This window comes from Lissotriton helveticus, chromosome 8, assembly GCF_964261635.1.
Source record: "Lissotriton helveticus chromosome 8, aLisHel1.1, whole genome shotgun sequence".
Taxonomy (NCBI): Eukaryota; Metazoa; Chordata; class Amphibia; order Caudata; family Salamandridae; genus Lissotriton; species Lissotriton helveticus.
The window spans coordinates 182,926,935-182,943,735 of NC_136069.1; the positions used below are offsets into that span (position 1 = coordinate 182,926,935).

Consider the following 16,801-nt stretch of genomic DNA (forward strand, 5'->3'; position numbering starts at 1 on the left):
CGGAGCGGGTAAAACAAGACGGACGTGCACGCGCTTTTAAGCTCAATGCGCATGCGCATTGAGCTTAAAAGTCACGGGCACTGCAAGGAATCGCCACGATTCCTTGCAGTGGATAAAGAGTGGATAAGCCCCCATAGTCTCGCTTGCTCGATGCGCATGCGCATCGACAGGCGAGACCTAAAAAGGGCGGTGTACCCATCCGGCCCCGGCGCCTTGTGAGGTTTCAGGTACTTTGATGGCATCTAGTACTTCCTCTCGGGAGAAGGGGGCCGTTAAGAGTTTGTTTCGGTCAGTAGAGACTTGAGGTAGTGATAAGTCTGCTAGATATCTCCTTTGCGCTTCAGGATCAAGGTCATCGCTTCTGTAGAGGGCAGCATAAAAACGGCCAAACAAGGCCGCCTTTTCCTCGTCCCGATGGAGTGGGTCACACGTCCCGTCCCGCATGCCCCCAATATATTCTCTTTCTCGTTTGTCTCGAAGCTGACGGGCTAAATGTCTCCCTACCTTGTCTCCCTGCGCATATGAAATGTGTCGCAGCCGTAGTAGAGTAAATTCCTCCCTGTTGTTGTAGTGGGCCCTCAGTTTCCCCCGGAACGCCGTAAGGGGGCGAAGGGTGAGTCGGGAGGGGTTCAATTTATGCGCTGATTCCAGGGAGGCAAGCTCCGCCTCTAGCTTCTCCCGTTCCGCCCTCCGCAATTTGTTAAGATTAGCGTTTAGGGCAAGCCATGTGCCCCTTAGGGAAGCCTTGCAGGCATCCCAAGTATTGAAGATGGAGGTGTCCGATACGGGGTTAAGAGCCAGAAAATCCCGGATGGCCGTCCGCAATGCCTTACATGAAGTGTCATCTCGGAGTAAGGCAGCTGGGAAATACCATTTGCGTAGCCCGTCTCCCCTCGCCGACCAGCTCAACCCAAGGACCAGCAGACTGTGGTCTGAGACAGAGAGTGGAAATATGCTGGAGTCGCGGACATCGCCCCGAAGGGCCTGGCTTAGAAAGATATGGTCTAGACGGGAATAGGAGCGATGGACAGCAGAGAAGAAAGTGTAGGCTCGGGACCCATGTCACCAATCCTACTCTGTGTGGCTCTAAGAGTACCTGAACTATCCAGGGTTTTGTCCCACACCAAGTTAAAATCTCCTAGGAAAATCAAATGACCCTCGACAAAGTTCTCAACTCTACGCAGCAGATCCTGGAGAAAACTATTTTGCCCCGAATTAGGAGCATACACCACCACAAACGTACAAAGCCTTTCGCACAGTAACCCTTTGACCATCAGCCAGCGGCCCTCCCTGTCACTCTGCATCCCCATAGGTTGAAAATGAAGGGCCGCTCGAAACATAAGGGCCACCCCTCTATGTTTGGTGGAGGCCGAGGACCTATAAATAAGAGGAACGTGCCTGTGCTTAAGACGGAGCTCATCCTTGCGCGCCAAGTGGGTTTCCTGTAGGCCCACCACATCTAGCTGATGATCAGTCAGGTATTTCCAAACTTTCTGGCACTTCTGCGGAGAGTTCAGGCCCTTCACATTCCAAGTAGCAATATTAAGTGGCATTGAAACAGAGCAGATTCACCCGCGTAGCATTCATCCCATCCGCTCGCCTCCTCGTACCAGCCAGCATCCCAGCCCCAGTCCTCCAGCCCCTCCAAATCTCAGCGTCCCTCCCGCCAACATTCCTCACCACCTCCTTCCGCAGCACCCAGTTCCGCTCCCCCTTTTGGGGTTAGTCAAGAGCCTCCCGAATTCGGGGCCAGCAGAGTCAAGAAACGGTCTATAACCTCCGCAGTACCCCAACTTCTCGGGACAAGGAAAGAGCTCCCCAGCAGATTCAGCACGCACAACAATCCAAGCATTCCTGTCATCACCACCCCCCCCGAACAACCCACCCGAACATCCCAACCCCCAACCCCACCTCCCCCTCAACAACCCCTCCCGCATTCAACTCCCCCAACCCCAAAAAACCTCACAGGTGGACAAATAAACCATCTAGATTCCACGTAGGGTAAACGTAGTTGTCTCTCTCGTGGGGAAAGGGCCCAAGGGATGAGTCCTCTTAAGGCCGGTCTGTGGTGTCTTCCCAAAAAGTACAGGTTACCCACAGTACCTGAAGGTGGAGGGCCCCTCCGGCGCCAACAGCTGAAGTCCAAGGCTCAAGCCGCCCCAGAGCTACCTTGCGTTGAAGACATCGTTACAGGTGTAACGGAGGCAACCGCCGCCCCCCGTTCCTGCAAGCTGGTCGGACGATCAGGCCGACCCAGGTTCCTATCTCGCCCCACTCTCTGCCAAGATGATGATCGGCGCCTCCGCCTCGATGGTGCGTCTTCGTCCATGGGTTCCGGAGTCTCGTCGTCAATGCCCAAGATGTCCTTGGCAGCCTGAAGTGACAGCACCTGTACCAGTCTGTTCTGCCATCGAAAGATGAGACGGAAGGGATGGCCCCAGGAGTAGGATATAGATTGTTCCCGGAGGCGAGAGGTGACAGGCCGAAATTCCCGCCGCTTCTGGAGAGTGGATGCCGCCAAATCCTGAAACAACTGGGGTCGATGATCACGGAATTGTATAGAAGGGATGTCCCGAGCCTTCCGGAGGATGCGTTCCTTCAGCTGAAAGTCGTGGACGTACACTAGAATGTCGGGGGGCGGCCCCCCTCCTCGTTTGGGTAGGCCAACCCTGTGGACTCTGTCCATTCTGATGGCGGTAACGTCCGCCTCATCAAGAACTTGTAGGAAGAGCGCCTCCACGTAACCTCGCAGGTCCCCCGCCTCTCCATCCCACGGCACCGCCCGGATGCGGATGTTATTCCGGCGGGAGCGGGTCTCTAAGTCCTCGGTGTGGGCCTGGAGATCCAGGTTTTGTTCCGTGAGTCGGAGAACCTCCTGCTGCAGTTGGTGCAGATCATTATCCGTGCCGAGGTCATGATCTTCCAGGGTGGCCACCCTCTCTCCAATGCTGTCGACATCCCGTCGCACCTCGCGGAGGTCAGAGGCTAGTTGCGCACGAAGTTCTGAGATGTCGTCCTTGATGGCGGCAAAGAGTTCCTTCATAAAGGCCTTGGTGGCGGGAGCCTCATCGTCGGATTGTCCGGAGGACGCACTGGTCCCAGGGGACGCTGGTTGTTGAGCCCCTCTCTGCGGCACCTCCTTGCCGGGCTTCCCCTTGCGTAGGGACGTAGACATTATGGCCTCAGTGAGCTGCCCACTCCCTCGAGACAGCGGTGGTCCTGGAGCAATGCAAGGTGTGGTGCAGGTCACCTTGTAAATAGCGTCAGAGACAGGAGGACAGCCGGCCAGATCCAGAAATTACCCCCGGTACTACCACTCTCCGGGTGTGTTAGCGTTGAGTGCCGCCACTTCTTAAGGCCTCGTAGGCGACGAGGCCGGTCTCTCGTGGCTGCGGAATGGCGGCCCGGATGGCGCCAGGTCCGCTCCCCCTCGCTAGCAGGCCGGGAGCCAACTCCGTCTTCCTCCCCACCTGCCTCGATTTTGTGGCTGAGTCCGTAGGGCCTCCCAGTCACTAGGCCACCAGCAGCAAAAACAGTCCAGGCCGGTACTCAGGGGAGCCGGCTGACCCCCTCCGTTGAGAGATTTCAGCCGAGGTCCTTCTCCACCGCCCCTGCGTCAATCAGGCCTGCAGGTCGGGTTCGCAAATGGTGGCGTCTTCCGCCGCGACCGGCCGCTCAGGCGAAGCACAAGCAGGCAGGCCTCACCGGGCGCTCTCCACGCCCGAGCCGTCTCTCCGCCAAGATCATCAGCAGGTTAGCCCCCACACCTGGGTAGGCCAGGAGCGGAGAGGGTGGGAGAACGGAGCCACCGTTGTCGCCACCCTCGGCAGACAGCACTCGTCTCCCGCCTGCAGCAGAGGTCCCGGGTAACGCCGCCCCCACAGGGTCGAAGGCAGTGCTCTCAGTCGGGGGGGATCCGCAAATCCGGGGGCTCCGGGGAATCGTTTGCGCGCGGCCCGCCTCCGCTCACCCCTGAATCGATGCAGTGGGGCCGGCCCGTCTCACCACTCAGGGCCGGGGATCACAGGGCCTCAGGTCGTCGGGTGGCCGTTTGCTGCTTCTGAGCTCCCGCCGGCCAAGCGCTCTTCACCGGACCGCTCTCCGCCTCTTCGGGCTGTCCAGCAGGCAGTAGGGGTGCCGCTCGAACGGCGCTCCAGGTGCTGGGCAAGGCTAAGCGGAGGTCGGCGCCGGAGAGACTCTCAAAGACGTCTTACTCCGTCGCCATCTTGGCCACGCCCGGCCCCAGGGGTTTAATTAGGCACAGAGGGGAGCACAAGGCAGCACCAATCATACACCACTAGTGGCAGCCTGGTGTAGGGTGCAAAGACAGCGTCTGGCACCCAATGCAAGCAATGGAGGTACTTGGTTTCACAAAGAGGCTGCAGGCTTGAACCAGGAGGCTGGGCAGGTAAGTTGGGATGTCATGGATGCCTGGCCTCCCCAAGGTCACTGGGCTGAGGATGCAGGGGTACCTTTAGACGTCGGAAAATCATACCGGTGCTGGTCACGGTTAGGGGGACCCTTTGTGTTGAGGTTGCAGGTTTCTTTGTGGAGTCCAAGAGAGGTGTGCCATTGATGGTTTTGAGGTCAGGATCGATGGGGAGACTTCACTGGACCATTGGGCCACTCAGACTCGGGCCGTGGACATCGGGTGCAGAGTGGGCAGGACTCATGGATCCAGAAGGGAAGGGAGTCCTTGATGTTGGTTTCCTCTGAAGTTCTTGGTCTTTAGGGATGGCAGGCAGTCCTCTCAGGGTTGTGGAGGTCGCTGGGACTGCAGGACGAGTCGCTTCTTCGAGCAGGTTTCTTCAAGGGCTGCAGACAGACCGGTAAGGCTGGGGCCAAGTCAGTTGGCATCTGGAGTCTTCACTGGTGAACGGCTCTTCAGCCCTTCTTCTTCTTTAGTTCTGCAGGAATCTGAGGTCAAGGTTCAGGGGTGCTCCTAAATACTAAATTTAGGGGCGTTACTGGTAGTAGCCAATGGGCTGGCTACTTACCTTTAGGGTATATATATATATATATTCTCCAAAAGCCTACGCTTTGAAGACGCACACAGACACGGGATATTGACGGCCTGCGGCTCCTCTTTGCTCGGACCTTTATCCTCGCCTGATGCGTTTCGGAGTATAGCAGCTCCTTGTTCACAGGCATTTGATTGCAAGTGCAGGCATGGAGGCACCTTATTTATTTGCATGTTGCTTGCTCCGCCCTTCAATGGGCTGCAGATGAATTAATGCTGCATGCTGGTACATGTAGTAGTTACTTCACCTATAGTAGGATCCCGTGCCTCCTTCACAATTTATTACCCACATGTACCAGCATGCAGCATTAATTAGCGTGGGCTTTTGAAGAAAAGAAAAAATATATATATATATGTCCACAATGTGATCCAGATTGGTCTAACAGCGCTCAACAGCGGGTGCTCGTCGCTGGGGTAGGATCCAGACCTTCTAACTCGATTTTCACAAAAACAAATGGCGCGGCACTCCAAAGTAAGTTACTTAGTGGTTTTTATTTTTCCACAGCTCCACTCAACCAACGCGTTTCAGCCTGGATGGCCTTAATCACGGTTAGTGAGTCCCTTTTCACTTTCACTTTAAATACCCATCTCAGCAGCAATGTTGCATTGTGGGATTTGTGGTATGAAATTTACAATATAACTTTATACATATTTACAAAAGGACATTCTGGTGTGCAAGGGTTGTGCTTTGGTGATAAACATTAATATCATGTATCACAGATGTAGATAATCTAGATTACATCAGTTTTAGTGACCCCGATTTGTATCATTCATGTCGTTGATTTTTTTACACGCTTTCTCCTGATATATTGTCTTAAGTAACTGTCTAGTAGTTGGGTGTAGTACCCACTAGTTTGTTGTTTTGAGTCAGTATATCAGTTCATAATATGTACATCATCTTGGGTTTAGTGCCCACACGTTCTAATTTCTCGAGATTGTCATTTCTTTTATTGCTGTCAGTTTATATAATTCATCCAAGATGTACATAAAGTTCCTCATCGAGGTTGATCCCCCTGGGGAATTTAGTTCTAAGGCGCACAATGTACTTGGATTCAATTTGACGCAGTTCTTAGTTTGATCGCCTCCTCATGTGTATTCCATAGTATGACATTGCTTTCCAGTTCCCCTTTTGGCATTGTGAGAGATGTTTTGCAGTTGCATATGCCATATTTCCATTTTTTACAGCACAAATATGTTCCAGCACACGTTTTCTGATCATGCATGTTGTGCTTCCTACATATTTCATGCCGCAGTTACATTCGATGACATATACCACATATTGTGATGTGCAGGAGATATTTTGTTCAATGGTTGTCATGTTGCCATTTGGTTCTTCTATAGTTTTCATATTCCGTCCAATTTTGCACGCTTTACAGGCGTTGCACTTTGTGAATCCTTTTTGCTGATTTGTCAACCAATTTGTTTGTGGATTTTCCTGATAGTGGCTTTGGACTAATATGTCTTTTAGAGATCTGGCCTTTCTGTATGTTACATTTGGATGCGACCCCAGTAGTTGGCCAATGTCTGGGTCTCCAGCTATTAGATGGCAATATTTCTGAATTTTATTCTTTATAATATTGCTCACTTTACTATATGTTGTGATAAATCTTGGAGCTAGTTGTTTTTGTGGTTTGTTATTTTTTACTTTCGGCGTTAGTGTCTCTTCCCTCGTTTTCTTCTCCGCTCTTCTTTTGCATTTGTTCAATGTTGTCTCATGGTAGCCTCTTTTCTTCAGTCTTGTTATTGTTTCATCTATTTTGGCCTCTGCGTCTTCCTTTTTTGAACAGTTCCGTTTCATTCTTATCATTTCTCCATATGGAATGCTTTCCAAGAGAGCCCGTGGGTGAAGGCTAGTGCCATGTAATATGCTGTTGTGGCAGTTTTCTTTCAGAACAGTGTTGACTGAATTAGATCATTGTCTATATAGATCTTGGTGTCCAGAAATTCTATTTCCTCTTTGTTCTTGCAGCACGTGAAGGAAAGACCAATGTTGTTGTCATTTAGTTTCACAAAGTATCTATCAAATTCCTGTTCTGTTCCATTCCATATCAGGAACAGATCGTCTATCAATCTAACCCATAGCACAATTTTGTCTGTATCTTCTTGATTGTTGCTGCTCCACGCTATTTCTCTCTCCCACCATCCCATCGTTACGTTTGCAAAATTAGGAGAAAAAGAGATGCCCATGGCTGTGCCACAGCATTGTCTCTAGCTGTTTGTTGAATGTGAATACATTGTTTGCTAAACAAATTTCTATCATTTTGATCAGCATCTCTGAATGTCTCAATTCTATAATGCTTCGTTCTTTCAGGAAGAATTTGCAGGCCTCTAGGCCAATTTCGTGTCGTATAGACTTGTAGAGTGATACCGCGTCTATTGTAATTAGTAAGTATTCTTTGTTCCATGTAATGCCAGATAGTATTCGCAAAAAGTCTCCTGTGTCCTTTATGTATGATGCCATGCTCATTGCTATAGGTGCCAGAAATTGATCTATATACGTCGATATGTTTTCATATATGGAGTCACAAGAGGAGACAATGGGTCTCCCAGGCGGATTCACCATTGTTTTGTGTATTTTCGGCACAAAATAGATTGTAGGTATCGTTGGGAGGTCCACTGTTAGATATTTTACTTCATTGTCACTTAACAGATTTTGTTCTTGCCATTGTCTTAAATGAGGATTTAATTCCAATACCATTTTGTTTATTGGGTTGTACTTCAGCTTTTCATAATTCTTTACATCGCTTAGTTGTCGCATGGCTTCCTTTTTATAATCTGAAGTGTTCAAAAGAACGATATTGCCCCCCCTTGTCCACGGGTTTTATCGTTATCAAATTGTTCTCCATCAGTGATTTCATTGCCTTCCTTTCTTTTGTCGTTAAATTTTCTCTTTTATCCAAGTTCCGTTTTTTAGGTATTTTTTCCAGTTCTCCAATTATTGCATCCGAGAACAGATCGCATCTGTTGCCTGGTGAGAGGGTAGGGCAATATCTTGATTTCTTATTTAATCCACTCTCCACTCTATTACTTGTTTCAATGTCCAGTGTTTCCAGCATCTGAGTCTTCGTCATGTCTTCTTCTACCAGATTGTAAAGCAAATCAAACCTATTTTTTAGATCAGTAGTTTGATCTATTGTAATTAAGGGTTCATTTGCAAGTTCGCTTGTGGTGGGTTGCGTGGCTTCTGTTGGAATATTCTTATTTTTAGTTGCGTGAATCTTGGCCAGCTTTAATTTCCTTACATATTTGTAAAAGTCTATTCTTACATCCGTGTAGTTGTAATGGTTTTCCGGACAGAAGGAGAGCCCTTTGTTCAATAATGAGACTTCGTCTTCTGTAAGTGTATGTTTAAAGAGGTTTACTATGAGGTTGGTGTCTATTGTTTGTGGCTGCGCAGAGCATATCTGTCTTTTTCGCTTGGCCCTTCTTGTTTTTCTGGTGCTGGTGATGCACCTGTTTGGCCTCTTCCTTGTCCCCTGCTCATTGTTCTGCCGCGGCCTCCTCCTCTTGATAGCAATTTGTCTAAATTCATTAGACGTACTTCCTCTAAAAAAGACATCTTGCTGCTAACACTTGCTCCTGTGAGTTCTCCTTCACTTAAGTCAGATTCACTTGTGCTGTCAGCCATTCCCCTTGTTTGTTGTAATGGGTAGTTTTTCTTTAGTGTTTTGAATCTCTTGGCAAATGTTAAGATTCTGCCTTCTAAATCTTTTTCGTCCCTCCGGAACTTTCTTTGTTTTCTCTCTTCAATTTCCTTTTCGTATTTTTCTAGTCTGGAATCCATTTCCTTATGCAATTTGGTGATTTCGTCTTGGTTTGTCACGGTTTTCATTTTGTCTTCCATTTCTGACAATTTTTTGGTAATTTCCACCACATCTATTTTCGCATGTTTGATCGATATCCTCATCATATTCATAGAGCATTGTAAATTATTTTCCACCCACTCGTTAATTAACTCTACTTTGTTGTCTGGGTGTGTGGGCATCGTGAAAATCCTTAAACCTCTGGGTATAATTTTCACAGCAATGTAATTTTCCAGGGCAATGATTTCCCAGCTTTTATTGATTTCCTTTTTATATAGCTTTTCCATTTGGTTAAATTCTTGTTTTAGCGTGGGATTGTTGGTACTGGCCACTGGTTCTGCTCTAGCTGTTTCTGCAGTCTCATTACTTTTGAACATGATCGCTGCTTTGTTAAAGCGTTTGGCTACTCTTTCTTCCATATTTTCAGTCTGAGTTTGATGCGGGGTTGTTGTTATTCACCTTTTAGTCCCTTGCACTCCTTCACTTTTGGTTCCCTGGTGGGGAGTTTATCGGTGCTCCCTTAGCACTTCCACTTCACCTACTTTCGCCGGTCTGCCTCTGTAGCAGTTTGTATAAGTAATACAATCCCGCGTTTCACCAGTTAGACCTTTGCCGCTTCGGCTATGTTCGTTTAATTCTGCAGTTTAGTGGCACTCACCTTCCTGGGGAGGCTCCTGTGTTCACGGCGTCCTCCGACTCCGCTCCGCAGCGCTTCACCCTGGTGAGATTCCAATCAGCAGACGTTTTCTCCACGAAAAAGCCGGGCGCTTTGACCTTTGATTTCCAATGTCCACAATGTGATCCAGATTGGTCTAACAGCGCTCAACAGCGGGTGCTCATCGCTGGGGTAGGATCCAGACCCTCGAACTCTAGTGGCAGTGGTGCACATACGAACATGGTCTTCATATTCAATTAAAAAATTACTGCTTTCCTCACCATAGTATCAAATTGAATTCCACAATGAGTCCCCTCTTTTGTGACCCAAAGGGTGCTTTTTGCTTTATGAGGATACCCTTTCGGTTGGCCTCTGAGTATTTCAGAGAACTATGCACTTTTTTTAAAGACATGGGGTAGCTAATTTCCAAGAATAATATTTGTGTGTTTGTAAAAGAAAGCAATGCTAATATTCTAATAAAATGAGGGATGATGTTACCGAAAAGAAGTATAATATAGATTGGCAAAAATACCGGGGGGAACAAGATGGACCTCAAACCTACTTTATGCAGCGACTAAATAGTTTTCTTGGAGACATGGAATACCATATTGCATGAAATGTTCCTTCAAACAAATAATATTAACCATCAAATGTGTCAGGGTAAATGAAAATTTAGAATCTGATTTGGCATAATTGAAGGATGAAATCCAATTACAAATGATGAAGGAAGGTTGGCAATCCTCCTCTTTGACAGAAATGATAAGGTTGATTATAGTCTGCTCCAGTGGGGGCTGGGAAAGAGGGGGAGTGCCCCCCCCAGCAGGCCGCTTCGCTCTAATATCCGGTCTTTAGTGATAGTCACTGTGACCCCGGGGGGCCGTGCGAGGACCGGTACTCTACCTCCCCGCTCTTACTCATGTCAGGCTGTATCCCCAGGATAGCACTGAGGGAGGGGGGGGGGCTTACTTTTTTGTTGCTGCTGGTCTGCATGAGCAGTTACTGTTTCCGCTGTGTTTCCGTGCCGCCGGACAGTGTCCCAGGTCTTGCCTCTGTTGCTCTCTGTTGAGGTGGGCGCCCCGCTTGGCATCGGCCTGTGCCTCAATCAGTTGTTGCTGGGCTGCACGTCGAGGGAGCCAGCACTGGCTATGTGTCCGCAAGGCAGGACCCCTTGGCCCTCTGTTGCGACTCTGGCATAGGCTCCTCTCCGGTCCCGACCACTGCTTTACATCTCAGCTACCATTTTGTGACTGCCTCATGGTAAACGCCTCACTGGTTTTTTGGTGGTCAGGGAAGCATCGCTCCCACTGTTTCTCCCCTTGGCCCTTAGCTAACAACCAGGATGTGTTGGGGGACGATGCTGGAGTCCGATGAGGCTCGCGGCAGCCAATTACAGCAGGATAATATTAAGCCCTTGTTGGCCATGCCCCCATCATGAAAATTTCCAAACACTGAATAATGGCAGAGGTCCCTGAAACATTTATTGCTGACCAATGCCATTGTTGTCTTAATGGGAAACAAAAAAATTACCTTATCTTCTTGACTCCTCACACTTCCCCCATGGTCCGCGTTTTTTATCAGGGTGTTTAATGTTTTCTCTGTCTTGAATAGTCTACATGGTCAGATACTAAAAATATCTCCCTCGCCATCCTTCAGTGGTTCACGCACCACATCCATCTATAGTAATGAGAGGAACATAATTTAATCTACAGATGTCAGTCTGCCTTTATTCGATCTCTATTTCCCATCTCTTCTCAGGGTCCTTAAACTGTTACCCATATCTGCACCTACGGCCTCACCTCTAACGACTTACACCAACAACTCCCTTTCCCATAGCTCTTGCAATCTTTTACTGATGGATATATACCCTCTTAAGGCTATCACTCATCAGGATCACTTTACCGATTTAAGTCTTTTGCCTACACACTGGCAAACTTGCTCTCTGTTTCACTAGTCTCATCCTCACCAGTTTCTATCTTTCCCATTTCCTTTGAGTTTCTTTCTGGCTGCTCATGATCCTACTTATTTTCCCACTACTATATGGATTTCTCAACACACCTTCTGCCCTCTCTGCCTTTCCTCCTTCTGCCGTTGATAGTACCTTTAAGTGGGGTTACAAAAATACCTGTTATTTAGCACTAATCTTCTCGAAGGACTGAACTTGTGCTGTACAAATACACGTGTTATACTATCTGATCCTAGAGCCGAGCCTAGCTGAGCCCAGGAATTTTGATTCAGAACTGTATAATGAGACAAGGACCGTCAACCATAATAGACTTAATGGCAGTAGTCTTGAACGAGAGAACTGATCAACAGCAAGTATCACCAAATTGCTAACCACAGTGATGTATGTGTTCCAGAGAGACCTTTAAATTCATTCCCATCCAATATTTACTTTCCATGGGTCACAGGCTAAGGCATGCGATGGAGTTCAGTACAGGTTTAACCCCACCTCTCTGAAAATTTGATAGCACAAAAATCAATCTTCCTAATTCAAAGATGACCCATTTTGAACATTTGATGTCAAACCATATTTCTGCCAGATTGTCTGCAAAATTGTTACCATCCCACATGCAGAATGAGCAAGCACGGTGAATTATACAGCGAAGCAACCATGAACCCAATCCTAACAGGCTCGGTTCCCACCTCTCCAGGGATGACATGCATAACCTGTTGATTTGATATGACATCCATTCTCCATCTGCAACCTTGGTCCTCGCCAAACCTGCCACCATGGGTACTGCCTTCTCACCTACATTCCTGACTATTGGGTTAAAAAGCGCTAAAGAGCAGGCTCTCTCTGCAAAGGTAGTCCTGCACAGCAACCTCTTACAAATTATGGCTGAACCCCTGACCCCACTGCACACCAAAACTATCAGTTCAGCTCTGTATGATTTCAAATTGTCGATCAGCAATGAAACACAGACTGATAATTGCTCATGTTATTTTCAGTCATAAGATCAATATACTTATGGAGACTTTAATCCGCGATACCTCTCCCAATATAATAGACCTCCTGATCCCTCTGAAGTACTGCACCATCGATGCGATTGTGAAGTCAGGGTTGGGAAAGGAGTTGCAGTAATTTAGAACAGTGCTGTTAACAAATTCCTGGGAATCTCTTTGCAGTTATCATCTGGTTAGTGCTGACTGAATAACCCAGCTCCCAACATAATTCGCTCATCAGACTGAATTTTATTCATCATCGTCCCAGTGACCATGCAACCTTTATGGAAGAGTGACTGGAGCTCATGAATAACCAATCAATTCATTGTAATGGTAACATCTTTCTTGTAGACTCCACACAGGACATGTTTTGTATACAAGAAATTCTGCTTATCGTAGAATACCAATTGTCTGCTTATTGGTCACATCACCATCTTATCCTTTTCTCTCTGGTCCTTTCACATCTGTAACTTGTGACCAATTCAAAAAGGAGCCAACATGGTTTTTCAATTCCAAAAGTCTTGACCTCAACAACGGCACGAACTCTGAATATACTCCCCACCCTCCCCTCTTCCTTCAGCTCTGATACCGGCATCAGCTCCTCAACCTCTAACTTTTATGATTATTTATAGTGTATGTGTAATTTGCTCAACACATATGCCAGCATGATCTGCTAGATGAGTAGCAGCCGGCTTGGGCCCTGGTTGCAGCACAGAAAGTACACTGCTCCAGGTTGTGGAGGGCCACTCCACATCCTCGATTCAGGCAGCTCTTGTCTCCTTGTCCTTCTTGATATATTAGATACAGTGAATCACTGTACTCATTGAAACACTTAAGGAATGTATGTGCATTGATGGAGCAGCCCTCAAGTGGCTCACATCCTACCTGACGGAGAGTTTGCAAATGATCAAAATATGTTCCTGTGTCTCAAATTCTGCTGCCCTAATACAGAGGGTACCAAATAACCCTGTTCTGGCCCCAACTCTCCTTAACCTGTACATTGAACCACTAGGTGCCATAGTAAATAACTCTGGGATCCTTTATCATCACCATTATGAAGATGATTCACAACTATCTCTTAAGATCTCTCAAAATCTGTTCAAAAGTGGATAACCACTCATCATTTAAACTTAATCCATCTAAAACAAAATTTCTCTTCATTTCTTCTTCCCAGTCACCACCAGCAGTGCGATCATGGATTGACTGAGTTGGCGCCCTTAACTGCAAAGCTTCCATCAGAGTCTGTACAAATCCCTGGGTGGTGCTTTTGACAAAAGGCTCAATCTTCAGACACAAATAAAAACTATGGCCAGAAATTGTGATTGCTCTTTGAGATTCTCCATTTTATCCCAGAGCAAGACAGTAGGGGCATATGTATGAAGCCCATTTCCCGTTTGCAAATTGCAAAAATCCTTTTGGGTTGTATCATCCCAAAAGGCCCTTGCAAAATAGGGAATCTCAAAATTTGCAATTCCTATTTAGCAAATGCATTTAAGGAATCACAAAATTGTGATTCCTTAAATGCGATGTAGAAAGCACCCAAGTTGTGCGATTTCTCCTTAAGAAATCGCAAATTACCACCAACTTCAAGTTAGTGGGAATTTATGGAAAAAGGCACTTTTTGGTATTTTAAAAGTGCCATGTGGCACACATACACGCCCTTAGGGCATGTATGTGCACCACATGTGCACATATGCTCATTTCAGGGGTGCAACAGGGTGTCTTTATGATACCCTTGCACCCTTGAAATTGCAATCGCAATTTGCGAGTACCTAATGGGTACTCGCAAATTGCGAATGTCTTCCAATTCATTCCTATGGGCCTTTAGGCCCATAGGATTGAGTGGGAAGCCATTCCTTAATTGCAATTAAGGAATGCCAAGGATTCGCAAAATATTTGCAAATGTTTGCAAATTTTTAATTACATCTCGTTTTGGGATTCTTTAATAGCGATTCTCTAAAAATCGCTATTTGAGAATCGCAAAAACAGTATTTCATACATATGCCCCTAAGACTCTTGCCCACTCACTGGTGCTGTCAAGGATTGAATATTGCTCTGTGGTAAATAAATAAATAATACCTCTCTTTTTGAATGCATAAATGGATAACAGATAGCTCAATAAATAAGAGTCAAGATTCGAGGTAGTAGGAGTTTGCAGGTTTATTACAGCATAAAGGACAGGAACCGGACAATCTGCACAGGAATAGGATGGCAGGGCCCGGCAGCTACCGGGGCTCGATCTAGGATGAGCGCGCTGACTTTTAATAACAATACACGAACATATATACTAAAACAGTTGCATTACAGTACATAGGATAGGCGGAGCAGTGGGTGTGGCCAATAGCAGTCGCGAAAGATAAGGGTGAAAGTAGGTGTAACAGAGGCGTATACATAGACATGTGATGCAAACGTAACAGAATATGTCATGAATGGGGCGGAGACATGGAGGGGGCTACCTAAGGAGCCGGGACCTCTAACCTGGTGGTGCGCGCAAACTGGTAATGACGTGTTACTAGGAGAAGCTGGGGGCTATGAACTCTGTGCTAGGAGCAGAGACTGAAGTCTGGAGAGTCAGGGCGACATGTACCTAAGCAGTATCTAGTATCTGATGTTTAGAGAACATGTTGATATAAACTAGAAGTCAGGAGGGGAAAGGCTGACAGACACTAAGACTGGACCATGCATTATTCTACATGTAGTGCGTGATGAGGAATATGAAATGACCATTAATACAGTATTTCTCTTACATGGAGCCGGAAAGGCTAGACAATGACGGAAACTATTGATGCAGTTCAGTAGCTTAGGAATGCAGGGAAGGAGGACTGAACTGATAACTGGAACCATAACATACTGTTGGCAGACTCAAAGGCAGAGCCAGGCTGAACCGGGCACTGCGAGGCAGGAAGTAAGTGAAGGGTCGAGGATACAGGTGGGGGCTGTATCGCTCCTCAGCGAGGGCTCAGGAGACAGAAGCTGAATCTGATGTCCGGGCCCTTTTGAGGCCTAAAAACGGGGACTTTATAATGAAATAACGTGCACACTGAGAAACGTGGCAACGTAGCTTTACATAGGCCTGATATTCGTAGTATTCACGAGGACTGGAAACTGGCATACTAGAGATGGACACAACTATAATTGCGTCTTGAATCGAACATGGGGAATACATATGCATATTAATCATGCACACATAACATATGATGGAGGACGCGTAGGGACACAGAACATGGCAGAATTTACTTTTCCACATTCCCTCCTTGTCACTACGTTTCCATCAGGAAACATCAATATTCATGATACCATCTATCATTTCATACAGTATCATCTGTTCGTCTCGAATTTTCTTGGAACGGGATTTAGAACGGGGCTTGGGACTAGGAATACAAGAGGTAGCACAAATGCCGCAAATCGCAGGGCCACATTGTATACAGAGGCAGCAGCTGAATATGATAGCTACTGCAATACCTAGAAAGGACAGGACCTTCCATCCCCAGGCGGAAATTATATTCCAGAACCAACCGGACCAAGTCCAGGTGCCTGGATCTTGGTGTAACAGATGGGCAATTTTATGGAGTCTGGTTATAGCTGAATAAACAGACGGCGCGTTATTTGGAATGAAAATGCAGCAACTAGATCCGATGACTCTACAGGCCCCGCCCCTATCGGCCAGTATGACGTCAAGGACGAGACGATTCTGCAAAACGACAAATCTCATAGCAGATTGCTCTTCGGTTAAGTTACCTAGAGCAGAGGCAGTCTCATTTACTACAGCTTCAAGGGTTCTTGTTAACCTACGGATTAGCTTACTATTCTGGATAGGTCCTATAAAGAAGAAGAAACCTCTATTGAAATCTGTATATTGTTCTAGAGCAGTTTCAGTATAATCGACAATGGGGGACTCCCTTCTATGTCTAATGTGTACTAGATGTGTATTTCTGTGGTAATCAGATGGGGCTAGGAAAACAGGTGGCAGTAGGAAGGCAATGTAACAGGTTCCCTCCCAATCGAGGGGCAGACGAACATATGCAGTTTGACCACAAATAAAATAAGAATGACGTGAAGCTTTGAAAATAGATTTCCCACTGTCACTATACTTGACAATAGTAGTACAATCACTATGTCCTACATGTATGGAACCATAATTTCGGACACATAATTCACCTTTGACTGGTAATACTGAAATAGCAGGTAAGTCTGGAGTAGAATCAGACTGGACATTCAGGACCATGAAATTCGAAGAATAATTACCTAAATTATACACTTCATTTTCTAGATCTAAACCTGTTCTGTGGGGGAGACCTTGCTTGTCTGGGAAACATGTACTGTTAAGAAAGGACATATCTGTTGAGGATGACGTTAACGTGGACCATGCTCCACACGAAC

The 16,801-nt window shown here is 46.8% G+C and overlaps 1 protein-coding gene across 4 annotated transcripts in view; it reads left to right on the plus strand.

Annotated features, from left to right (window-relative positions):
* The window catches only part of VPS26C (VPS26 endosomal protein sorting factor C), a 331,601-nt gene that overhangs the window by 10,823 nt on the left and 303,977 nt on the right, over positions 1-16,801 (plus strand). Inside the window, exon 1 of one of the 4 annotated variants that reach the window (XM_078656857.1) lies at positions 5,531-5,569. The exons of the other annotated variants lie outside the window; for them this stretch is intronic. Coding sequence (XP_078512983.1) covers positions 5,555-5,569 — 15 coding nt within the window. The 5' untranslated portion in view covers positions 5,531-5,554. Of the gene's footprint in view, positions 1-5,530; positions 5,570-16,801 lie in introns of those variants that run through there. 4 annotated transcript variants of the gene reach the window in all.